Source organism: Lemur catta, chromosome 6, assembly GCF_020740605.2.
Source record: "Lemur catta isolate mLemCat1 chromosome 6, mLemCat1.pri, whole genome shotgun sequence".
In the NCBI taxonomy this organism is placed as follows: domain Eukaryota; kingdom Metazoa; phylum Chordata; class Mammalia; order Primates; family Lemuridae; genus Lemur; species Lemur catta.
The window spans coordinates 18,711,501-18,738,645 of record NC_059133.1 but is presented as its reverse complement, the minus strand read 5'-3'; the positions used below and the strand labels follow the sequence as shown (position 1 = coordinate 18,738,645).

Genomic DNA, 27,145 nt, shown 5'->3' with positions numbered 1-27,145 from the left:
TAATCTGTGCAAATGCCTCCGTTTCATCACCTGTAAAATGGGTACAATAACAGTACCTACCTCACAGGAGTGGTGATGTGAGGATTAGTTAATGTACACAAAGCAGTTAAGAGAAAGCCTGGCACCTGGTAAGGCCTATGCAAGTATTAGCTATTATCATGATCGTTATTAACTGGAGCCAGCATTTCAAACCCAGATCTGCCTAACCCTGCAGCTCCTCTTTTCCACTGTGTAGTACAAGTTAACCACAGGCCAGCTGCCTGTACCTCTCATTCCACCTGTTGGCATTCTTTCTCTCTCATTCCTCTTTTCTGTTCCAAACTTTAAGATCTGTGGCCATTTGAAGCCTGTGACAAAACATCTTTCTTTTGGTAAACAGCCAGGCATGGAATGAAAGGAAAAAGTATATACAATTGTTATGAAAGTTCAGCTACTTGTCCTCGAGGCTGCATCAGAAGAATGAGAACAAGTGGTTTTAGAGGAAGGAAAGATAAGTTTTATTACTTTGCCGGCAAAGGAGGAGGATGGAGACTCCTGTCTGAAATGCCATCGTCCTCATAATAAACAGAAATACAGAGCTTTTAAAGGATGGGTTCTCAGCTTCAGGCAATTACTACTGTTCAACTACAGTTGATGATTCTGATCATCCCATCCCTGCTGAAGACAATCTCGTGACCTCAACCCAGGACCTCCCTTTACCTTTACCAAGGCCAGGCCAGCTCCTATGGCACAAATAACACAAGACTTAACCTGCCCCTCCCAACCACTGGCCTGAGGCAGAAATGCAGGCTTTAGTTCTCAAAAAGGAGTACAGGATGTTTTAAAGAGACAAAAAATATTTTTTCCAGTTTTTCAGGCCAGTCCCTCTGTTACAAAATGAAAAATTCTTAACAACTGATGGCTTTAAGTCACCTTCACGATGCATCAGAGTTAATAAATGGCTAACTTGAAATTAATCAGGATCAAAAAAATCATACAAAAACAATCAGGCTTAACTATGCACAGATACATTAAGTTGCAACACATAAAACAAAGATAGAACAGCAGGTAGTTTTGAGATCCAGGAAGGATATAAGTACCTACTCCACATTTACAAGTCTGGAGCTTTCTCACCCTTACCTGTGAGACATTTTTTTCTAGCCTCTAGAATCAAGAACTACTAAAAGTATACACCTGGAAATCATGCCATATAATTCAGTCACTCATTAAACAAACACTTAGATTGTACTCTGGCAGTCCCTGGCACTGTGCTCAAGCCAGGGTTACAGTATTTAAACAGGTAGCTCATTCTCTTATGGAGCCTACAATCCAACATGGGTATAGACCTCAAGCAAACGTATATTGTAGCATTTCTAAAAACCATTCTGTTTATTTTAAAATCTTCTGCACACCCCCTGAAAAAAAGAAAGAAAAAACAAATAGATAGATTTCAAACCACTTAAAAATACAGCTTTTCTCCCAGTTGCTAAAAGCAGTGTTCTCAAAAATCACATACATGTACTCTTCCAGTTTTGACCTGCTCATAGTTTGCTCATAGTCTCTGTACACTTATGATAAAGAATACTGTATTAGACTATCAATAATGAAATAAATATCAAACTAAACCAAAGGGTTATTTAATTCCAGAAAATGTTTAAAGTATATAAGCAGAGGGGCACAAAAATCCATCGAACCTGGGTGTTTCCACCTCCCAAATCTGTTGCCCGACCCTCTCAAGAGTTTAGTCTAACCAACTACTTCATTGCACATTAACTAAGAGCAGATCAAGAAAGGCCTGGCCTGTGTGATCAAGTCTAAAGTATTAGCATATCCCATGACCCAAGGGCTGGTGCTGGCTCCCAAGGGGTGTGGTGCTGGAGTCCAAGTCAGTTACCCAGTCCTTGGTCACATGGCAGGGGGCCTGGTCCCAGCTGATCTCGGGACGGGGAGAAGAGTTTGGAGCTGCCAAAAGATCTTTTACATGGGTGAATGCACAACTACTAGTAGAGGCTCCACGGGCTAACTGATGTACAGCTGTCCATAATAACGGAGTAAAAATGCAAAAGAAAATTCCCTTTCACACTTAATTCCCTTGAAATCTGGGTCAGTACACTCTCCCCAGTGAAAATTCACACGCAAAAAAAAAAAAAATTAAAAAAAAACAACAAACCACACCACACTACTCTTGCGCAAAATTTTTGAGATGGGGGGGAAGAGGATTAAGAAGATAAGGTGGCTTTGTCAAAAATGACAAGATTAGAAAGGTGATACCAGAGAGAAACTGTAAGAGGGGCAGGGAAAGGGGATTTAGGTGTGCTATGGAAAAATGGGAAAAGAAACTCAAGGTCCTGGAAAGCAAGTTCATCGGAGAAGGCAAGGCCTGCGGGAGAAAGTCAATGACTTGGGGACCCTGAAGACGGCGCCCAGGAGACTCGGCGGAACACGCGTCTATCCCCCCAAACCGTCAGGAAGACGAGATCTGCACTCCAGATGCTGAAACCGGAGCGGGCAGGAGATTCGAGTTCCCGGCGCCCCGGGGGAAAGCGCAGCTCTGGGACTGGCTCCCGCGGACGCGGGGCGGATGGGGAGGCAAGAGGGAAGCGCGCCGGGGCTCGGGCGCGGGTCGTGCGTTTTCAGGGCGTCCGGCCCGGGGTGCGGTGCCGCTCACTCACCTCTCCGAACTGGAAGGCTGAGACGATGGTGACAACGACGCCCACGAAACAGACGTAGAGCCCATACCTGTGGGACAGGCAGGTATAGGTCTGTCTCTGTAAGAGCTTGAGCAGCATCACCCCGGCCGCCGCCACGCCACGACACGCCCCGAGGAGCCAGAGCCGCCACCGCCGCCTCAACGAGCCGCCATGCAGGGCCCCCGGCCGGGCCGCCGCGCTCAGGTCACAGCCTCCGGGCGCCGAGCATTGCCGCTCCGGGGACCGACGCCCGCTCGGCTCCGCGCCGCGGCCGCCGCTTCCGGGAGCCGGGAGCCCACGCCCTCGGCGCGGTGGAGGCGGACCCGCGGCCCGCGAGGCGGCCGGCGCCGCCAGGGTCCGACCCGGCGGGAGGCGGCGGCAGCGGCGGCGGCTGCGGCTGCAGGTTCGCCAGCGCCACCTTGAGGGTGGAGGGGCAGAGGGTGGGCGCGAGCCCTCCCCATCTGCGCGTGCGCGGCGGGCCCTGTGGGCGGGGCTGGGCGGGGCTGGGATCCTTGCTCGGGGTTGGGCCGGCAAGCGAGGGAGCGCCCCGCCCTTAGTCTAGGGCTCTAGGCTGTGCCACTGACCCGGCTATAAGGCTGTAAATGTTTTTTGTGGAAAGGCGTAAAACCTTTCTGCATTTACAATAATCGGGAAATCATGGTTTTCCACAGAGCTAAGAGGAGATGCTGTATGAGGCGCCTTCCCCACCGCCCCAAACACTGTTTCAAAGAGGAGACTTTAGGGCTAAATCTGCCAAAATCAAATTTCATTCATTCACTAAATATGTCTATAGTGCCTGGTGCCTGGCATAGTGCTTAGTGTCAGGTATTCAAAAAGGAGCTGGACCTGGCCACTGTTCCCACAGAATCTAGTAGGGTGATAAACATGTAAACTACCAAACAAAAAAGTTGTTGCGAAAGAAGTCATGAGATGTACTGAAGGGGAACAAACGCAGGCGTGGCCAGTTAATCCTACTCTGGCACCAGGTTATTTCCAGGAGGTCCTACCCTTGGCGCCTCTGATTTAGGAGAAATCTTTTTTTAATCCCAACACACCCTAGGGAATATGATTTCTTCCTAGTCACCCTGGGAAACAATACACTTTTCTAATGTTGCCATCATGCAAAGCATTTTTAGAATTATCTTCAGAACCAGCTTCAGGAAATACTCAAAATGTGCACTCTCAACTTGATGGTCAGATGGAATTAACAGACTCGCAAAAGGGGTTTGCTTTACTTCAATCCAAGGCAAGGTTTTTACACTTTTCAGTCAATTCTTTTCATCCTTCTTTAGGAAAAGCTGATACATGCTATAGGTACATGACAAAGATTATAGCAGTTGTATGAGACACATACAGTTCTGAGGTCTTTTCAAGCATGATATCAGATATGAAACCGTCTACCACCCAACAAGACTCTCTAGATGATGGCCAACATTTACTTAGCATCTACCACATGCACAGCTCATCTAATCCTCACATCAACCTTATGGTGTAGATACCATAATTATTGCCATTCTATAGATCAAGAAACTGAAGTACAAAGAAGTTAAACAGCTAACATCACACAACTAGTAAATGACAGAATTGAGATTTGAACCAAGTAGTGGGCTCTAGAACAAGGCCAAGATTAAGGGAAGTATAGTGAAGTGAGTCATGTAAGTACAGGGACAGATTCTGTCTTTGTTTAAAATTTTGGTATTTTGTTCTTCGTGGATATTTTGCATTAATTTTGATCTTTTAAAATATTGCATTAAAATATTACTCATCTTGATTAGTGAAGTTTTTTTTTGGATTTCCCTTAAATTTTACACCCAAGGCAAGTGCCTCACCCTCCTCACGCTAGGCCTGGCCCTGCCTAGAACCTGTGCTGTTAAAACAGTATGCTTTGACTAAGTACAGTGGCTTATGCCTGTAATCCTAACACTTTGGGAGGCCGAAGTGGGAGGATCACTTGAGGCCAGGAGTTTGAGACCAACCTGGACAACATAGCAAGACCCCGTTTCTACAAAATATAGAAAGATTAGCCTGGCATGGTGGTGCATGCCTGTAGTCACAGCTACTCAGGAGGCTGAGGCAGAAGGATCACTTGAGCCCAGGAGTTTGAGGTTGCAGTGAGCTATGATGATGCCACTGCACTCTAGCCTGGGCAACAGAGTGAGACCCTGTCACACACACACACAAAAGTGTGATTTGTTGTAGTGTAAGTCACCTTTAAATATGTTTCTACCTCTTTATGCTCCAGCCACACAGCCTCAAGGGAGTTAGGAGCATTGCCTAGATCCTTTCTTCTAGAGAACTTGCTCTTGTCCACTCTCTCTCTCTTCCCCTTCTAAGGCAGTATGGTTAAACTTGAGCAAAAAAAATGTGAGTGTAATATGATACACCTGTTGTAGCTATCTTATAGAGTTATTAGGAGAGTTAAATAAGATAATGCATGAAAATGCTTAAGTGCCTGGGACATTTTAAGTGTTGGGGAAAATTTAAGAAAAGGATATTTAACTTTGTTCTATAAGCAATGAGGCTTTTCAGCAAGAGAATGAACTGATTAAATATGTACTTCAAAAACATGAATCTAGGCCGGGTGCGGTGGCTCACGCCTGTAATCTTAGCACTCTGGGAGGCCGAGGCGGGTGGATTGCTCGAGATTAGGAGTTCGAGACCAGCCTGAGCAAGAGCGAGACCCCGTCTCTACTAAAAATAGAAAAATTATCTGGCCAACTAAAATATATATAGAGAAAAAATTATCCGGGCATGGTGGCACATGCCTGTATTTCCAGCTACTCAGGAGGCTGAGGCAGTAGGATCGCTTAAGCCCAGGAGTTTGAGGTTGCTGTGAGCTAGGCTGACACCCCGGCACTCTAGCCCAGGCAACAGAGTGAGACTCTGTCTCAAAAAAATAAAACAAAAAAACAAAACATGAATCTACTAGTAAGTAAATGTATCATTTCTGGAAATGATTTTAAACTATCAGTATCTGAACAGTGGAAGAAATACACAGAGGAGCATCTTCTTTATCTGGAGATCTGTTATCTGGCAACCTAAGCAAGCCAGAAAAGCACAAAAAAAAAAAAAAAAAAGCAAAAAGACTGTCAAAGACCCAATGAAACCCTGAGTTTTGCTTTTAGAAGAACCCCTCAGTCTCTTTCTCTCAAAATCTGATAAATATAATTCTGAGAAACAGTTATCTGGGTTTTCAGTCCATAGCAGATCAGGATAAAAAAAAAAACTAAATTGAGAGCTCCGTTTCCTGCCTTTTCCCCAAGCAAGAAGTGACTATTGGCTTGATCTTGAGAAAAAATTAGAGGAAAAAACTTTTTTTAAAAAGAAGTCAGCCAGGCATGATGGTGCGCAGCTGTAGTCCCAGCTACTGGTGAGGCTGAAGCAGGATTGCTTGAGCCCAGGACTTCAAAGCTGCTATGAGTTACGATTGGGCCAATGCCCTCCTGCATGGGCAATAGAGTGAGACCCTGTCTCTTAAAAAAAAAAAAGTCAAACTAGTTCAAAAAGTATAAGCATCTTCTTCAGGTCAATAAATTGAGGCAGGAGCAGAGATATAATGAAGACACCAGTATCCAGGTACAGTAGGATAATATTTCAGAGTGGTGAGTCTAATTTCTGAGATGAGTTTAAATAATGTTTAGTGTTTATTCAGCATTTGTTAATGAACACTTAGTGCTGGGCATTTTACTGTACATTGAGTGACCTAGGTACCTAGATACATGGGTACTGAGGAAGACCTGGTCCCTGCTTTCATGGAATTTACACTCCAGAGGGACAGATACATATTGAATTAGTATCTTAAGGGGAGCTAACCTAGCCTGGAAGGTCAGGGATGGCTTCCAGGAGGAGATGATGCTAAAGACAGAGTTGAAGACGCAAGATGGTGGGTGGGGGGAGGCAGGAAGGGAAGTATGTTCCAGGCAGGGCTGGCCATGTTGAAGGCTGTAATCTAAGGCAAAAGAGGCTAGAGGTGAAATGAGATGGAAACAGAGAGGCTGGCAGGGCTGTAATGGCCATATCAAGAATAAAGGACTTTATCCTAAAGACAATGACAAATTTTAATAAAATCCAAGAAGTGACATGATCAGATATGAATTTTAGGAATCATCATAACTGTAGTGTGGAAAATCTGTTGGAGGGGGCCTGAGGAGTTGAAGTGAGACCAGTAGCAGTTGAGTTGCCTGATAAAATACAGAACACCCAGCTAAATTTGAATTTCAGATACACAACATATATTTTTAGCATAAGTACATCCCATTCAATATTTGGGACATACTTATACTCAAAATTATTTGTTATTTATCTGAAATTCACATTTAACTGGGCATCCTGTATTTTCATTTGCTACAGATGTTCTCAGCCACTTTTGGCCAGGCACAGGAGTCCCTGCCCTTGGTTCTGGGCCAGTGCCTGGAAAGCCTATCTGAGTCAGGGATGAAATATTGGCTGTCCATTTGTTTGCAGATATAAAACAGCATTCTCCAATTAACCTCATCAGTACTAAAACTGATCTCCCTCTGTCTGTATCTTCCACAGCCTTCACAAATAGTTCAAAACTCAGCAGACAATGAGAATGCTTTTATGTATTGGACCCTATAACATCAACCATCTTTGAGTCTCCCTTTGCTCAGTTTTGATGAAACATGAACAACCCAAGTAAACAATCCTGCACAAACAGAAACCTCTTGCCCTGGGCCTACATATGTTTTGTATATAGCGAAAGTGTGCTTCAAAGGCCTTACTTGAGCTGATAAGAAAATTGAACCTAAACAAAGAGCTCTAACTAGCTGATGAATTTAAGTTAAAATAACTCCTGATAAATCTATATTTAACTGAGTCCTTGCTTTATTCAAGGTAAGAAGATAAAATGTTCATGTTGCAGAATGCTTTCACTTTTAGCTCTAGGCTTGAAAAAACTTGCGTGTTCCCAGGAAACATGTTTTGCTTTTGTCCCTTCTCCCCTTTCAGGATATAGTGTGTGTTCATAGGACATGTAAGTTGTAAGTGACCCCATCCCTTTCTTTCTTTATTCTAAAAAAGAAAGCCAGGACAGCTTTTAGTTTTTGCAAAATAGTGAATAATACAAAATTATTAAGTAATTTAACTGCTTCTGATAGAATTTCAAGAACCAAAACAGGCTCTGTTAATTTTCATTTGAGCTCAAATACATCATGTATATATAAATGAACATACATAATTTTCATATAAATGTGACCATACTTTTATTTATTTGATATTACTGTTGGGTTTTTTTGGTTTGTTTCGTCCACTGGAATATAGGAACCATAAAGGCAAGAGATTTGCCCATCTTATTTACAAACATATCCCCACCCTTAGCACTGTGCCTTGCTAATAGTAACTAATTGATAAAAATTTAACTATGTGAATTGGTATATTTTGCACTGATAAAAGTATCAACCATAGAGTTGGCATATATTAAAGTTTTTCTGAATTGCAATGTATTATTAAAGGAAACTAGAGTATTATGGAGAACAAACCTAAATTTTGAAGTAGAACTCATTTGGAAAATTTTCAGGTCCTGGGTCATTTTAATATGGGGTATTGTACTCACGACATCTAGGTTTTAAAATCTCTGTTATATCTGTTATTATTTACTCTCTTTGTTTTATTTTGTGTATTACTTCTTTGTGCCTTTCTACCTTTTCCTAAATAGTCTTTTCAAAGAACCAGCTTCCTCTCTACCTCATCCTCTCTATTTTTCTGTGGTTTTTCTATTCATTGATTTGTGCCTTTATCTTTGCAATTTGCTCAGTTTGCTCTGTTGCTCCTGAACCAGTTTCTCAAATTTAACACTCAGCTTTTTCAATCCACATTTTTTATAAATGTTTTCAGAACTATAAATTTCCCTCAAAGTACTAATTTTGTTGCACCCCATAAACATTGGCATGGAATGCATATACGCAATGGGAGTTGAGGCACTGCAATAGGTGCAGGCCTGAGGCACAGCGTCCCCATCAGAAAAACCAGGCAAGGTGGTCACCAGACCTAGGCCAGGGTGGCAAGGTCACTGAGAGACTGTGCTCTCTGGGCGTGCATGGCTTGGGCAGAGGACCACAGCCGTCCTCACATATTGGTACACTAACCCACCCCATGCAGCAGGAGGACAAAAAAAGCAAAAGCCACACACGGGAATCAGGAAGAGAAACCCCCTTCTTCCTGAGACGTCCCTCCATCGCCCTCTACTGGCAAAGCTCAACATCACACTCCCTGCAAAAGAGAAATGCGTTAAGAGTTCAGCCCGTTATCACAGGGCGGGTTCTGAGGAGGTGAATTTGGGACTGCGAGGCAACAATTGGTTACTGGGGCTTCCCTGAAGCTAGAGCACCACGTGTGATCTAGATTCCCCTAATCAGGATGAATATGTAGAAGATTTTCATCTGGAAGTGAGTTACATGGAGGGAGAAAGAGAGAGAGAGCAGAGGGCACCTATTTTGGCTACTGTGGGTCGAGGCAGACACACTGGGGCTCTGAAGCCAGCACTGCTGGAAGCGGATTCCTGCTGTGTAGACGCCATCCTGGTCCTGCTCTTTCTGATCCTGGCCGTCAGAAGCTCCCGTGACAGCCCAGTTTAGCTGGGGTTTTAGGAGCTGATCCTACAAATTCAACCTAAGGTCTCTTTGTTCAGCCTTCCTGATAGCTCATGGGTGAACCAACTTCATCCCTTTCTGCTGAAATCAGCGAATGGATTCTTTAATCTACAGATAATTAACCTGACCAAAACATGGTAAGAGAATGTAGTTTGTATAATATGAACTCTTGGATTTCATTGAGGCTTCCTTTGTAGCTTAGTACGTGGTCCATTTTTATAAAGTTTCAGGTTTGGTCAGAAAGAATATATCCTCTGTGATCCTAATTTCTTCCCTGTTTAAGTTCTCTCAAGCCTTAGGATCAATATCAAGTCCACCAGGATATACTTTGCAGAATCTACCTATTTCCAACTCTTATATTTGAAAATTGAATCAACTGTCTGATCTCCAAGCCTTTGGAACTTTCTTTAGTTTTCTGCTCCTTAGAACCAAAGCAGTGAGCACTCAACATATAAATATTTGATTATCTGGTCTGGTGCAGTGGCTCACTCCTGTAATCCTAGCACTCTGGGAGGTTGAGGCAAGAGGATCACTTGAGATTAGGAGTTCAAGACCGGCTTGAGCAAGAGTGAAACCCTGTCTACACTAAAAATAGAAAAATTAGCTGGGCTCGTGGTGGACGTTGTGGTGCACGCCTGTAGCTCCAGCTACTTGGGAGGCTGAGGCAGGAGGATGGCTTGAGCCCAGGAGTTTGAGGTTGCTGTGAGCTAGGCTGACACCACGGCACTCCAGCCCAGGAGACAGAGCAAGACTGTCTCCAATAAAAAAAAAAGGATTATCAAAAAACACTGATTCTTTAACTCATTGTAATGTTAAGTGTATAATTAAATAGGGAGAGTTCTGTATGTTGTATAGTCTGTCTTCTGAAATACTGTCAGAGGTACTCTAATATTTTGCTACAATACTTTGGCAATGGCTTCTAATTTCTTATAGTCACTGTAACCAATCCCAAGGAAACAGTACAAATACAAGTGATGACAAGTAATATAGTTAGAGCACCACAAGTGATGACAAGTGATATAGTTAGAGCACCAAATTCCAGAGTTAGTTTATCTGAAGTGTAAATGTCACAGTGAAAGACCAGTAACTGGGGCTGCTGGCATTTCAGGCTAAAAGAGTACTGAAAGGACTGTGGTAAGAACCTCTAGAGGGTACCAAAGGAAAGGGTTAATAGTTACTGGGATTAGTGTGACTAGAGAGAAGCTCATGAAAAAGAAAGCAAGGATTTTCTGTTGTCTTTTCTTCTATCAAGTACAAAGGAGCTGCAGGTTTATCTCAACTGCTCTGCTACGAGGTACAGGGGAAACAAATAGATTTTAAAAGCTATATCACAGCAACCTCAAACTCCTGGGCTCAAGCAATCCTTCTGCCTCAGGCTCCCAAGTAGCTGGGACTACAGGCATATGCCACCATGCCTGGCTAATTTTTCCTATATATTTTTAGTTGTTCAGCTAATTGTTCAAACGATCCTCCCGCCTCGGCCTCCCAGAGAGCTAAGATTACAGGCGTGAGCCACCGCGCCCGGCTGTAGTTGTCTCTTGAACAAGCATTTTCAGGGCGGAGTCTATGCTTCATACTTCAAATCCTCCTTGTGCCCATCAGGTTAGGGGTTCAGCAAAGGTTTGTAAAATGACTACATGAATGTTCTGTTAGTGGCAGACACGGGCTGGCAACTTGCCTAAATCCCTTGTCCAAGTTACAGAATTTGACAACAAATAGACAACACATTTCACCACTAAGTGGCAGTATCCACAATGATAACCTCCAGAGATGGCTCAGTTCCAGTGAGCGCATCACTGAGACTTCAGTGACCGTGGGGACAAGACCATGGTAAGAACATAACCTGTTAGTCAAACTATTCTCCTTCTGGTGAAAATTAGCAATGAATTACTTTCTGTGCAGAATGGGTAACTCTACAGATAATTTCTAATAAATATAGTTAAGAATCAAAAAAGCCTGAGTACTAGTAGAAATATTTGCTTTCATGAAATATTAGTATAAATTTTAATATTCTTTTTGTTTTTTAAATAAAGCTTAGTTTTATTTTTTTATTATGAAAGTATTATATTCTTAGTACAGAAAAGATAAAAGAAGACAAAATCTCCTATAGCTCTTCCTGGTGTTTTTCCCCTGTAAGTGTTTCACCTTGCTTTTTTCTTTTGTGAATTGACCTTTAAATTTTATTGTTCCAAAACAATTCATGTTCATAAAAATAAATGAAATAAAAGGGGTATAAAGTAAAAAGTTAAAGACTTTCTTCCTCCAAGGCCCTGTTCTCCCTCCTGTACTTCTGAGGAGTAACTATTGTTAACAATGCGATGTGTATTATTCCAGACAATTACTTTCTGCAGATTTAATTTTTTTTAAAAAAGTTTGAGAATTTTTTACTAAAAGTACAAGTAATATTCTCGTTTTCAAAATCCTTCCCTCCTTCACCCCATGCCCCTCAGATGAAACTACATAGAAGTAATCAATGTTACCAGTTTCATGTGGTTTCTGGTTTGCAACACTTAGGCATTTGGAAATATGGGAGGGCATTTTTGGTTGTCGTAGTGACTAGGGAGCTCTACTGGCCCTCGAGAGCATAGTGCTCAGGGATGCTAACAACTCCGCAATGACAGAACCTTGTTACACCAGGAATGCTACTAGCATCCTTGCTGAGAAACCCAGTAAGATCTCTTCCATCCTAAACACACACACACACACACACACACACACACAGAGCCTTTTTTCATTCATACACAAAAGTTGAAAGAATTGTCCATTGAAACACTCATGTACCCACCACTTAGGTTCTACTATTAACCTTTTGCCTTACTTGCTTCTTTGCACATCTTTCCAACCATCTATGCCAACTCCAGTTCATTAATCCATCTTTTTAAAAAAATGTACTTCAGAGTAAGTTGCAGAGTTGAATATACTTTATCCCTAAACACTTCAGTATTAAATTACCTTTTAAAAGTCATATCATACATAATACTCTATAGCTCGCTCTATGACTATATTATCATTCGTTCAATAAGTCAGTATTTATTGAGGGTTTGCTATGTGTCAGATACTTGGCCAGGCCCTGGAGTTACAATGAGAAGAAAAACATAGTCCCTAAATTGTGCAGCTTACTCTAATGCAGCTTTTCAAACTCTTTCTATAGTAGTAGTAACAATAACAATAACAACAATAATAATTGCAGGCAGTCTCTGGGTTGTAGACAACCCAGGCAGCCCAGCTCCGGAGCCCACAGGCTGCACCACAACTCTGTTCTGTCCTCTGCTGCGTTGTCTCCATGTTGATAATATATCATCTACCCTATTCTTTTCTACAGGGGCAAAATATTCTCCAGAATTAGTTTAACGTAATGTAATACTGATTCTCTTACTTTTTAACTAATTATTCACTGTTGTATTTAATGATACAGAAAAGAACCTTGCTTGTATATCTTTGTGCATGTGTATAAATATTTTTCAACTAGGTTCTAGGAGTAGACTTGTTTTTATTTTATTTACTTATTTGTTTTTTTGGAAGCTAACCTGACCTGGGATAGAAGTAGATTTGTGAATCAAAAAAGTATACACATTTTAATTTTGATGGATACTGGCTGACCTCTGAAAGCATTGTGCTACTCTACGCTCCCCTAACAGAATGTAAGAGGACCAAATGTCTGACATCTCTCACAAAACTCTTTAAGTTTTACACACCTGGTAAAAGAAAACTACCTATATAAAATTGTTTCACATTCACTCATTTACTTATTTAATTACTTAACAAATATTCGCTGAGTACTATTATATAACAAGCACTGTGCTAGGCCAAAGTGACAATCTATGAACAATACAGAAAAAGATTCCTTCCCCTGTGGGCATATAATCTAGTAAGAGTAGGCAACCAATAAAGAAATGTGCAAATTAGTACACAACATAGTGTTAGGTGATAAGTGCAGTGTAGATAAATAAAGCAGAATAAGGAACTAGAGAGTGAGGAAATTAGGGGTTAGGTAGTGTCATCAGGAAGGGTCTCTAGGGAAGTGACTTTAAGCACAGATGTGAATGAAATGAGTGGAGCCACGTGAAAGTCTGGGGAAAAGTCATTTCAGGCAGTAGGTGCAAAGGCCCCGAGATGGGAACTTGATGAAACTGAGAAATGTCCATTGATGTTGCATTTCCCTCATTACAACTGAGCTATAGCAACTGTTTTCCCCTTCTGCCTCCTAGTCTATAAAGTACATGAGTGTAGCAGTTTTACAGACTTCCAGTCCCTTCCATTACTAAATGTTAGTCAGTGAGTAACTTTAATATGTTTAATGATTTTGAGTTAAGCCAATGGGAAGAGTATTTTTCTTTCTTTTTTAAAGGCAGGTTTATTGAGGTGTTGTTTACATATAATAAAATTCACCCTTTTAAAATGCAATGAGTTCTGACAAAGGTATACAGTTGTGTAACCACCCCCAACAATTAAGATTCCACCACCGAAAAAGGTTCCCTTGTGCCCCTTTGAAATTAATCCCTTTCTTTCACCCTTAGCCTCTGGAAACCACTGATCTATTTTTTTGTACCTATAGTCTTATCTTTTCTGGAATGTCATATCAATGAAATCATTCTGTAAATAGCTTTTTGTGTCTGGCTTAGCATAATGCATTTAAGACATAATCATGTTGTTTCATGTATTGGTAGATATTTAATCTTTATTACTGAGCAATTTTCCATGGTATGGTTGTACCACAATTTGTTTATCCATTCATCGGTTGGTGAACATCTGAGTGGTTTCCAGTTTATGGCTGTTATAAATAAAGCTGCTGTGAACATTCATGTATACCTTTTAGTGGACATAATTCTTTTTTCCCTTGGGTAAAATAGTAAAGAGTACGATTGCTGGATTATAAAGTACCAGTATGTTTAACATTGTATGACATTGTGAAATGGTTTTCCAAAGTGTCCATTCAATAGCATTCCAATCAGCAGTGTAGAGGAGGAGTTCCAGTTTCTTCATGTCTTTGCCAGCATTTGGTCTCCTACAGAGTACATAGTTATATCCCACTGTAGTTTTACTTTGCATTTCCTTATAGGCTAATGATGTTGAACATCTCTTAATGTTCATATTTTCCACCTATATATTTTCTTTAGAAAAATGTCTGTTGAAATCCTTTCACCATTTTTTTATTGATTGTTTTCTTTTCTTTCTTTCTTTTTTTTTTTTTTGAGACAGAGTCTCACTCTGTTGCCCGGGCTAGAGTGCCGTGGCGTCAGCCTAGCTCACAGCAACCTCAAACTCCTGGGCTCAAGTGATCCCACTGCCTCAGCCTCCCGAGTAGCTGGGACTACAGGCATGCACCACCATGCCCGGCTAATTTTTTCTATATATATTTAGTTGTCCATATAATTTCTTTCTATTTTTAGTAGAGATGGGGTCTTGCTCTTGCTCAGGCTGGTCTCGAACTCCTGAGCTCAAACGATCCACCCGCCTCAGCCTCCCAGAGTGCTAGGATTACAAGCGTGAGCCACCGCGCCCGGCCCACCAAATCTTTTTTCGCCATCCACAATCCACTGCCTTAAGTTAGTATTTTAGCATTATCTTAAAAGCACCCACCTGACATTAATCTCCAATGTTATCCCTAGTCCAGACTACCCAAGGGCTGCTGGTGTTATTACCACAAAAATAAATCTGATGAAGATACCATACTGTTAGGTAGACAGTAAGGGATTCCAGGTCTCCTAGGGACGAAAGTGTGTTGCCCCCATCTTGGTCCTGCCCCACCCTAATTCTTCACACCAGAGGGAGGAGGGAATATCCTACGAATCTGCCAATCAGAACTTGACACGCCAGCTGCAAAAGAATGCAGAGGACTCTAGCCCATGGGCCAAGCGGCATAGGTACCATAAAGTCTGGAAAGTGACCTAGAACCCACATGCACAGTAAGACTCAGGTCATGTAGCTCCCAACTGCCCAATCAAAGTGGTTCCATGGTGACCTCTGAACCATGAGGGAGGTCCCAATCAGCACTATAAAACAAGATGCAGACTATAGCCAGTCCCTTTTTTGTGCCCTTCCTTTGGCTCTCCCTTTGCTGTGACAATGGGTTCAGTCGTCATCTGTGGTGTATGTACCATGCTCTGTAAACCTATATCTTGCTCTTGCCTTGTAATCCTATCTTATTCCCCTCAATAAACCTCATTTTCATGCTTGCCTTACTTTGACGTGTCTGATCATTCTTTGGCCACAAGCATGCCAAGAACCGAAATTTCAGACTGAAACCTGACAATATATTCATGAGCTCTCCTTATTGCTTTCAGGGTAAAATCCAATCTCCTAAGCACATTGTACAAGGCCCTTTACAATGTCATCACCACCAATCTCCCAGCTTTATCTTCATGTGTTCCTGTAACACTGGACCACTTTTCATTCTCTAGACAAATCAAGTTCATTTGGACACTATGACCTTGATTTCAGGCACTGAGTGTTTTCTTTGTATATCCTTAATCACAAAACACAATGCCTGACAGATTGTACAACCTCAATAAATGTTTGTTGAATGAATTTACTAAGGATCCTGGAAAGTGGTTCCTAAATAAAACCAGCTGGGCCTGATGGCTCACATTTGTAATCCCAGCACTTTGGGAGGCTGAGGTGCGAGGATAACTTGAGGCCAGGAGTTTAAGATGGGTCTGGCAACATGGCGAGACCCTATCTCTTAAAAAAAAACCAAACATTCATTATTAAGTAAAAGAATTATGAAAGAAATCCCTCTGTCAAAAATTGGTTTTTCTTTTTTGAGGAGGGAGGCAAACAGTTGCCTGCTAACCTGATGTTTCTGTCATTATCCTAGCCATTTTCAAATCTTGTCCAATTCATGTCAGACTATCAAAAGAACAGCTGACAAAATCTTTTTTCTTCTTACTGTGTGGAAAAATAAATCAGTGAGATCTTTGCAAATGGGAGCATCATACCTCAGTTTTTCCATTGATTATGACAACAAAGCATGAACTGTACCTGAAACCCTGTGTAGGATTTGAAGTAAATGGAGATTTAAAATTAGCTAAACTGAGAAAGTCAGATCATATGAGTTCCTATATTTGTGAGTTAATTTAGAAACTATTCATAAAGGGAAGGGAGAAAAAAAACCTGACCTCTTAAAACTTACAAGAAATTCTCATTTTCATCGTCATAATGGAAACTCCCAAATTTCTCAAATGTGTTCTTTTTTCTTCAGCTCTGATAGCATAAAAGCACCTGCCAGAAAATATTATGAAACTGAAGAAGTATCTGGTGCCCATTGTCCAAGCCTGTAATAACTTGTAACAATCAACCTATTCTCACAACAGTCAGGTCTCATTTCCACACAGGGCTCTGGTGCTCTCTCCCCTAGAGCAACCGAAATTTCTAAACTTTCGCAGCTACTCTCTGATTTCGGTACTCAATGACACGGTCTCATCTGAGATGCCACTGTGCTGCTGGTATGTACGAATGTATAAGACCAGATCCTCTAGGTAATAGTATTAAACTAGTATCGAGCATTCATCTGTACATATTTTTTCAATAAACATGTATTAACCACTTATTCTGTGCTAGTGCTTGGCACTGAAGATATAAATATGTAAGATTCAGTACCTACTCACAAAGAGGTTAGAGTCCAGTGGGTAGGCTCACAAGTTAACATTACAAAATATGTAATAGAAGGAGCTTCCGACCCCAGAGAAGTGGCACAGAGGTCAGATGTTGGGGATGTTAAGGAAGACTTTGAGCAAGGCCATTGCTGAGGAGAATACATTCAGCAAGTGTTTATTAAGCACCGTGTCAAGCTCTGCTCCCCAAGCCTGGGAACACAGCTGTGAACAGAGCAGAAAGATATTCCTGCCGTTGTGGAGCTTACATTCTAGGAGAATAACCAGAAGAAAGAGCAGGAGTTTGCTAGATGAGCAATCTAAAACGAAACAACAACATGTCTACCTTTGGAAGTCAGTTATATACAAGTAAGTGTAGCTTCGGTACCAGTAAAGTCACTGTGTGATCTCTGTCTTATCCAAAGCATGTTGAGAACACACCGAAATTTCCTGTCTTTGTGTATAGAGGGGTGACTTCCTTCTATAGCTGGGAACAGGGCCCAGAATCCATTCACAGCTCAAGGGGCCCTGTCAGGAAAAAGACCCACACAGCCGTCCGCGTGCACACACACACACACACATACACACGCACGCACGCACGCACGCAGGATGAGCCATTCACAATTCACATGCTGATCACTGACACTGCACTGCCTGGTCCCAGTCTTGACATCCCTATTGTGACAATGACCACTGCAAGAAGCAGGAATGCAGGAAAGAGATGCTACTCAACCCCTACTTTCAAGAGCATTTTTTAAGTTTTTTCCTGATCACAAAAGGGAGAGCAGAACTTGTAATATATATGGTGGTACACACTAGTACATGTGCCCTCTTTTTCAGAGCAAGAGTTATGCACATTCACTCAAATAAATTTGCTTAACTGTTTCAAAGGACCCTTGGAAGGAGAAGGATGGTAACATCCACTTGGGTGGAATGATCCCTGTGACCCTGTAATTGAAAAATATACTATTTTGATTTTTTTAAAAGATATAAAGGTGTGGATGTCAATGACATTTTCTTTCTTTCTTCCTTTTCTTCTTTGTTTTTTATTTTTTCTTTCTTGAACACATATAACCAGTATAAAACAAGTTAGGCCCACAGATATTTTGATAAATGAAAATAAAAGGGGGAGAACCCTGTAGTTCAGGATGACTACTGCTAATATTTTGGTATGTCCTCTTACAGATTCATTTCCCATGCTTATTTCTTATAAATTAATAAATACACATGCACTTTCTTTTATAAAATAAAAGTATTACCATACATACTATTTTTTTTTTTTATAGACAGAGTCTCACTCTGTTGCCTGGGCTAGAGTGCCATGGCATCAACCTACCTCACAGCAACCTCAAACTCCTGGGGTCAAGCGATCCTCCTGCCCCAGCCTCCTGAGTGACTGGGGCTACAGGCACATGCTACCATGCCCGGCTAATTTTTTGTATTTTTAGTTGCCTGACTAATTTGTTTTTAAATTTTTTTAGTAGAGACAGGGTCTCACTCTTGCTCAGGCTGGCCATACATACTATTTTGCAATCAGCTTTTTTAGTTTAACAAAATTTCATGAACATTGTTTCAGAACAATATATATTCATCTACAATATAGCTTTTAAGGGTTACATGTATTTTCTTTGTTTTAACCACTTTATTGAGGTATGATTGACATATAAAAAGCTGTACATATTTACTGAATACATCTTGATGAGTTTGGGGATAAGTATATACCTGTACATATAATGTTCACAGGTATATACTGCTTTAATTCTAAATGTACTAAATTGCAAAAATTCTTTTATTTGCTTCTTTAGTTCTCCTGTATCGGGTTGTTATTCATAGCAATTGCTAACATCTGCCTGACTTTATGAATCTAGAAAGACCCTGTAATGTCAACCTAGGCCAGATGAGTTAGACAAGCTGGGAGAATCAAGTAGTTGCATAATTAGCTAAGATAATGTGAGCTACTAAAACAGATAAACCTAGAAATCTCAAGGGCTTAAATTTCTCATTTATGTAAAGACCCAAATGAATGTTTCTTAATGACTAGGCGGTGAGGTTTGGATGGGGTGTTTTGCCTCACAAAGTCATTCAGGGACCTAGCCTGACAGTCTCTCCATAACATGTGGCTTCCAAGGTCACGCTAGCATTGGCATTTAGCCAGCAGATGAGGGAAGAGAGAAGGTGAAGGTGTGCTGGGAAGTGACTCACATTTTCCACTGGCAAGAACTAGTCCTGTAATTCTACCTTGACACAAGGAGGCCTGGAAAATGAAATCCCTGCATGCGAAGCCCTTCCCACCAAGAACTACGCAATTGAAAAGGAGCATCGATCTTTCATTCTAGGTGAACATCTCATCATTTCTCATCAATATGTTTTCTGCTTCCACAATATAATTTAGCAAAGTAACATGTTGTCATAAGGTAACAAATAATTATAAACTACATTTTCGTGTCCCCCTCAAAGTCATAAATTGAAAGCCTAATCCCCAAGGGAATGGTAATAGGAGGTGGAGCCTCTGGGGAGTAATTATCTCATGAGGGTGGAACCCTCATGAAGGGATTAGTGCCCTTATTAGAAGACACGGACTGAGCTGGCCTCCTCTCTCTCTCCGCTTTCCACCCTGTGGGGACACTACAAATCAGGAAGCTGGTACTCACCAGACATGGGATCTACAGGCACCTTGATCTTGGACTTCCCATCATCTACAACTGTGAGAAATAGATGATCGTTATTTGAGCCACCTGGTCTGTGGTCAGCCCGAACTAACTAAGACACAAACGAAGTGTGAGATTTTAAATATGAGAACTTAACATTGAGTTTGAAGTGAATAAATCACTGCAACTTTTAATTTTGGTATAATTTTAGATTTAAAGAAAAGTTGCAAAGATAGCACAGCGTTCCCATATACCCTTCACCAGCTTGCCCTGACATTAACATCTTATTAATACATGACTATGGTGGTACGTTACCACTAAGAGACAGACTTTATTCAAATTTTACCAGTTTTTTTAACGGATGTCTTTTTTCTGTCCCAGGATCCAGTCTGGGGTACCATGTTGCATTAAGTCATTATGTCTCTTTAGTCCCCTCCAGCCTGTGACAGTTTCTCGGTCTTTTCTTGTTTTTCATGACCTTGATAGTACCTTCAAGGTACTAATCAGGTATTTCATAAACTGGCCCTCAATTTTGGTTTGTCTGCTCTTTTCTCATGATCAGACTGGGATTATGGGATTTGGGGAAAATACCAGAGGTGAAGTAACTTCTCATCACATCATGTTATGACATATCATTGTACCATATGATTTATTACTAGTGATGTTAACTTTGATTAGCTGGTTAAGGTGGTGGATGCCAGATTTTTCCTCCATGAAGATACTTTTTTTCCCTTTCCTTACTCTAGTCTTCCTTCCAGGTCATTAAGTTCAGTCTACGTTCCAAGAAAGGGGATAGTGCAACTTTTACAATGAAGAAATAATTGAGGTTTTTACTGCCTGTGAATAAAAATATAGAGAAGAAGTAAAGACATGATTGGAAAAATGGAATTACCAATGCTAATTTTTATACTGTTTTATCTGATATAAAAAGTTGAGTAATCAGCAAGCTACGGTGGCTCGTGCCTATAATCCTAGTACTTTGGGATGCCGAGGAGAAAGGACTGCTTGAGGCCAGGAGTTCAAGACCAGCCTGAGCCACAGAGTGAAAACCCATCTCTACAAAAAATTAGAAAAATTAGCCGGGTGTGGTGGTGCACACCTGTGGTCCCAGCTACTTGGGAGTCTGAGGCAGGAGGACGGCTTGGGCCCAGTAGTTTGAGGTTGCAGTGAGCTATGATGACACCACTGCACTCTAGCCTGGGAAACAGAGATACTGTCTTAGGGGGAAAAAAAAAAAAAAAGCATCAAAGATTTAACCAAGTAATGAGGAGTTCCTGGTCCAAGATCTGGAAAGAGAATAAAGATCCTGAGAAGTGAGCCCAGCGATGCGGCTATTTTTGCCCAGGGGCATCTGCTAAGCAGGAGAGACCACTGAACGGGGTTTTCAGCTACCTCATCGGTATAGGGATTAGGGGAATAAGCCTTGGAGGCCAGGGATGTGGGGCTGAAGTAAGGGTGAGCAGGAAATCACCAGTCTGTGAACAGATCACAGTGTGGTTTCCAGGCATCTGGGTGGCATAGAGAATTCCAAGCTCTAAAATGGGGTTGAGGTGATGCTGAATAGCAAGCGTCCCAGGTGCTTCTGGAGAAAGGCAATATCATTCGAAACCTAAAATTATTTTTTAAATTATTTCCTTTTTTTTTTTTTTTTTTTTGAGAGGAGACACTGCTTTATTGCCCAGGCTAGTCTAGAACTCCTGGGGGCAAGGCATCCTCCCCCCTCAGCTTCCTGCTCAGACTACAGGCCCACGCCACCTCGTCTGGCTTTTAAAATTACTTCTAAAACTAATTTTTCAAATACAATGTCTAGTGTTCAGTCAAAGATTACTTGATGTGGTACTTCAAAGTGGGAACTCCAGCGATGGAAAAAACCACAATTTAAGAGGAATAAAAGGACTTCAGTTTGAATTTGTAAACTTTTTATGACCTGGTAGAAGGAATAGGCAGGCCTCTTAAAGCAAATTTAGGATATTCAAATTTAGATTTACAAAAGGGATAAATTATAGGGTAATTTAAAGAGGATTCATGATAGTATTTCAAAACGGTATTATATAGAAAAATGAGTTTATACCCAGTTTTCCAGGACTATGGCCCACTATACAACTGGGTACCTGGGATTTAGAGACATCATAAAGGGAATGAGATAAATCAATCAATACAGGAAGTTGTGGCTGTGGTTACATGTAAGAGAAAACTCCCCAAATAACAGTGCCTTAAGCAAAATGGAAATTTATTTGTCTTTCACATAAAAGAAGTGTAGAGCTAGGGAATTAGGCTGTCCTAGGAGCTCCATATCTTAGGGCATGGGACAATAGCACCCACCTTTTTGCTCCATGATTCTTGTTTATGGCTTCTCTCCTTAACATTGGTGACTTCATACTTCAATATGGCTGCTGGAGTCCAGCCATCTCAAGGTGTTGCAAAATGGCTTCCCTGAAGCAGCCTTCTTATAAATATCACATAACACTTCTTACTATACACCACAGGCCAAAACCAAGTCAAACAGCAACCCCTAGCTGCAAGAGAAGCTAAGAAGTCAAATCCTTTTGGAAGGGGGAAGAATATATCCACTCAAAATCAGAGTTCTATTAATAAGGATGAAGGAGAAATGGATGCTACACAGGGTAATTAGTGATCTCTGTCCCAACAATGAAATAAGGGCTCAATAGCTTGAAAAGGAAGTATGAGTTAAAACCCCAAGTTAGTATTTTATAGCTACTGTATTAGAAAACATTAAAAATACAGAAATGGAGATGATGAAACAAACACTCATGTTTTTGGAGGTAATGAATCAATACAGTACCTTCAACTAATTTAGGATGTTTACAGAGAGTTTACAATGTCCATATTGCCCTTTGGCAGAGCAATCTTTCTCATGGGAAAAGAAATGAAATACAGAAAAAGCTGAAATGCTTGTTAAGTGTTATTTAAAATAGAGGAATATCTGGAAAAACATAAATGTTCAGCATTGAGGGCAGTAAAGTAAATTACAGTTCATCAGTTTCATGAACTAATATGGAGTCACTAAAAGCAATAGCTCAAAGACTACAACTTGGAATAGATACTTGATATATAAAAAAATAATCAAGATACATGTTGGAACTACAATTTAATTTTGATTATTCCTTTGAATAAGAACCAAGCAGAAATACGACACTGAGAAAGTTGGCTTGTTGGCAGGGAATTGTGAGTGCTTATCACTTGTTTATGTTGTTACATAATATATAATTACTTCAAATTGCATAAATATGGGCTGGGTACATTGGCTCATACCTGTAATCCCAGCACTTTGGGAGGCCAAGGCTGGAGGGCCAAGGCTGGAGGCCAAGGCTTGAGGCCAGGAGTTCAAGACTAGTCTGAGCAACATAGCCAGACCTTGCCTCTACAAAAAAATTTAAAAAAATAGCTGAGCATAATGGCATGTACCTCTAGTCCTAGCTACTTCTCCTCACTCCGGAGGCTGAGGTGGGAGGATTGCTCAACTCCAGGAGTTAGAGGTTATAGTGAGCTATGATCACACCACTGCACTCCAGCTTGGGTAATAAGAGTGTGACATTTTCTCAAAAAAACAACAAACAAACAAGGAAGTTTGCTACATCAATTGACTCTTCCTTTCATGAAAGATTTCTCTGTAGCAAGTGAGGCTGTTTGATAGCATTTTAGCTACAGTAGAGCTTCTTCCAAATTGAAGTCAATCCTCTCAAACTCTGCCACTGCTTTATCAACTAAGTTTATGTAATATTCTAAATCCTTTATTGTCATTTCAACAATGTTCATAGCGTCTTCACCAGGAAGAGATTCCACCTCAGGAATCTACTTTCTTTGCTAATCCATAAGAAGTAACTCCTCTTCTTGTGAGATTGCAACAATTCCGTCACATCTTCAGTCTCCACTTCGAATTCTAGTTCTCTATTTTCATCACACCTGCAGCAACTTCCTCCACTTAGGTCTTGAACCTCTCAAAGTCTTCCATGAGGGTTAGAATCAACTTCTTCCAAACTACTGATAATGTTAATATTTTGACCTTCTCCCATGAATGTTCTTAATGGCATCTAGAACGGTGAATCCTTTTCAGAAGGTTTTCAATTTACTTTACCCACATCCCTCAGAGGAATAACCGTTATGGCAGCTATAGCCTTATGAAATGTGTTTCTTAAATAATAAGATGTGAAAGTTGAAATGACTCCTTGATCCATGGGCTGCAGAATGGATGTTGTGTTAGCAGGCATGAAAACAACACTAATCTTCTCATACATCTCCATCAGGGCTCTTGGGTGTCAGGTGCATTGTCATTGAGCAGTAATATTTTAAAAGGACTCTTTTCTGCTGAGCAGCAGGTCTCCATTGTGGGCTTAAAATATTTATTAAACCATGCTATAAACAGATTGCTGTCATCCAGATTTTGTTGTCCCACTTATAGAGCACAAGCAGAGTCGATTTAGCATAATTCCTAAGGGCCCTAGGATTTTCGGAATCGTAAATGAGCATTAGCTTCAACTGAAACTCCCCCACTGCATTAGCCCCTAACAGGAGAGTCAACCTGTCCTTTGAAGCCATGCACTGTCTTCTCCTCTCTAGCTATGAAAGTCCTAGATGTCATCTTCTTCTAATAGAAGCTATTTCACCTATTAATACATTGAAAATCTGTTGTTCAGAGTAGCCACCTTCATCAATTATCTTAGCTAGATCTTCGGGATAACTTCCTTCTTCTACATCAGCACTTGCTGCTTCACCTTGCTTGCATTTTTATGTTATGGAAACAGGTTCTTTCCTTAAATCTTATGAACCAACTTCTTCTAGCTTCCGGTATTTCTTCTGCAGCTTCCTTACCTCTCTCAGCCTTCACAGGATTGAAGAGAGTTAGGGCATTTTTCTGGATTAGGCTTTGGCTTAAGGGAATGTTTTGGCTGTTGGATCTTTCATCCAGAGCGTAAACTTTCTCCATATCAGCGATAAGGCTGTTTCACTTTCTTATCATTTGTGTGTTCACTGGAGTAGCACTTTTAATTTACTTCAAGAACTTTTCCTTTGAATTCACAACTTGGCTGTTTGGCACAGGAGGCCTAGCTTTAGGCCTATCTTTCTATCTTTAGGCTTTCGATATACCTTCCTCACTGAGCTTAATCATTTCTAGCTTTTGATTTAAAGTGAGAGATTGGCAACTTTTCCTTTCATTTGAACACTTAGAGGCCATTGTAGGGTTATTAATTGGCCTAATTTCAATATTGTTCTGTCACAGGGAATAAGGAGGCCTGAGCAGAGGGAGAGAGGTGAGGGACCGGGCATTGGTGAAGCAGTCAGAACACACAACATTTACAGATTTAAGTTTGATGTCTTATATGGGTGTGGTTCGTGGCACCTCAAAACAATTACTATAGTAACATCAAAGATCACTACTCATAGATTACCATATATGATATAATATATATTATAACATACAATAATAATGAAAAAGTCTGAAATATTGCAAGAATTACCAAAATGTGACACGAAGACACGGAGTGAAGTGAGCACATGCTGTTGGAAAAATGACACCAGTAGACTTACTCAATGTAGGGTTGCCAAAAACCTTCAATTTGTAAAAAATGCAATGAAGTGAAATGCAATAAAGCAAACTACAATAAAATGAGGTATGCCTGTACCTATTTTAAGAATTTATGTATACATACTTATCTTAAGCAACAAATTATCTGTCGGCTCTATAGTCAGACAACTCATGTAATTATACTTTTGTTATAAAAGTGATGGTGGCTCATGCCTGTAATCCTAGCAGCTTGGAAGACTGAGGTGGGAGGATCCCTTGAGGCCAGGAGTTCAAGACCAACCTGGGCAACATAGTGAGACCCTGTCTCTTAAAAAAAAGTGATTAGCCAATTGAATTGCTTAAGGGAATTACATAAACAGCAGAAGCACAAGACAGTCAGGTGATGTCATAATTTCTCCGCTTAAGGGAGAGTTTTTTTTTTTTAATCTGATGAGTCAGCAGTAGAGTAGGAAAGGAGAAAAGGGAGATCATGGGGATAGGGAAGGAAGATGAGAGAATACAGTGGTTTTCAGAACACAGAAATTTCAGTAGAGATTACAGTGGAACACCATGGATGCCAGCTTTTGTGATTTTTAAAAAGCCTTGGTTTAAAGCTTTTGTTTTATTCAGTATGGTGGGCCCTCACCCACAGCCACACTGAACTCTTGAAATACTAGTCTGCCCATGTTCCTACTCTCCCCTCACTACCAGAGTAATCCAAGATTCTTAGACTTGGCCCTCTTTCCATTCCCAGACTCACACTTATTCAAAAGCTTTTCTAGTTCCAGAGAAACAAGTGCTGTCAGTCTATGCATTTTTCTCCTGTTGTTTTGTGGGCCTGAATGCTAGCCTCACTTTTCTTTGCCTGGTTGGTAATTATTTTCCTTTTGAAAACTCTGATGTCATCTGTCAGAAAACCTCCCCCGTTCTTCATCAGAGCCCTGGGCCCTGGCTCCCAGCCCTGTGCATAACTCTATTTCACTTTTTTAATCCTCTCCCTTTCTATTGGATATTCCATGTAATTTTATGTTATTTTGATCTATCAGTCTCCTAGTCCTGATGGTGCTATTTCATCTTTGCAGCCTATACTCTAGCAGGTGTGGCACCCAAGAAAGGTTAATGTGGCTGGAAGGAACCCACGTTGGGTCACCATGACCCAACGACCTCAGCCACCTACGTGGGGCCCGGAATGCCAACACTATACTTTCAAAATCACGGTGCTTGCAAGCGCCTCCAGAACACAAATCCCTTTTGCAGGGGTTGAAATGTATCAACTCACCATTACTCATCTTAGGTCAAGGCTCCAAATCTGGACGGTCCAGATCCCTGAGAGGAGAAAGGGAAATCTGATTTCCAGGAAACAAATACTGCAGGTGCGCTCTTGTGGAAAGCAGCACAATGGGCCGCTCCCGCTCTGCTGGAGTCAGTCCCACCCGCCGCCGCCTCCCCCTGCTCCTACACTGTCTTGGCTTCAGGTGGACACCACCCAGGTGGGTGCCACATCTGTGCCCTGCGGCCTGGGGAATGTCACCGAACATTTCTGCCCGGACCCCGCAGCAGCAGCAGCAGCAGCTACGGCAGGCACGCGACCGGATGGCGTGGGTGTCCCCTCGCGCCGGCCACCCTCTCCGCCGCGAGGCGCCGGCGGCGGGGCCTGGGAGGGGAAGCCCTCGGGGTGCAAGACTCGGTACCCCGGAAACTCCGAGGGAAGGAGGGCCCGGGAGGAGTGCACCCATTTCCCCGGGGTTGCGCAAGAGCCGGGCGGCCGGGCTGGGTGGGAAGGACAGGGCGGACATACCCTCCGACGACCCCGCGCGGCCCGCCGCGCCCACCCGCGCCGTGTCCGAACCAAAAGCGAAAGTAACGACCACCGCGTCCCCGCGGGCTCTGGCGTCGCGTCCGCCGGGAGGTCGCCGCGCGCCCCCCAGGCGGCCGCCCCGCCGCTTTGTGACTTCACCGGTTTCGCAACAAGCCCGGGTGGCCCGCGCCCCACCCAGCCCCGGCCCGGCCGCCTCACCGCCCGCCGCCTCGCTCCGCTCCTCGCGCTTCCCGCCCGCCGGGGCCCGGCCCGCCCGGCCGTCGCGGAGCCGCCCCGTCCCGCCGC

At 41.9% G+C, this 27,145-nt stretch overlaps 1 protein-coding gene across 3 annotated transcripts in view; it reads right to left on the bottom strand.

The window, feature by feature from the left end:
• The window catches only part of GNPTAB (N-acetylglucosamine-1-phosphate transferase subunits alpha and beta), a 94,801-nt gene extending 67,883 nt beyond the window's left edge, over positions 1-26,918 (bottom strand). The window contains exons 1-2 of one of the 3 annotated variants that reach the window (XM_045553115.1): positions 26,840-26,918; positions 26,321-26,367 (exon numbers count right to left, since the gene is read on the bottom strand). In XM_045553115.1, coding sequence (XP_045409071.1) covers positions 26,321-26,323 — 3 coding nt within the window. In that variant the 5' untranslated portion in view covers positions 26,324-26,367; positions 26,840-26,918. Of the gene's footprint in view, positions 1-2,651; positions 3,022-26,320; positions 26,368-26,839 lie in introns of those variants that run through there. The other 2 variants (XM_045553114.1, XM_045553116.1) reach the window with 2 other exon arrangements.
• Between the last annotated feature and the right edge of the window lie 227 nt (positions 26,919-27,145).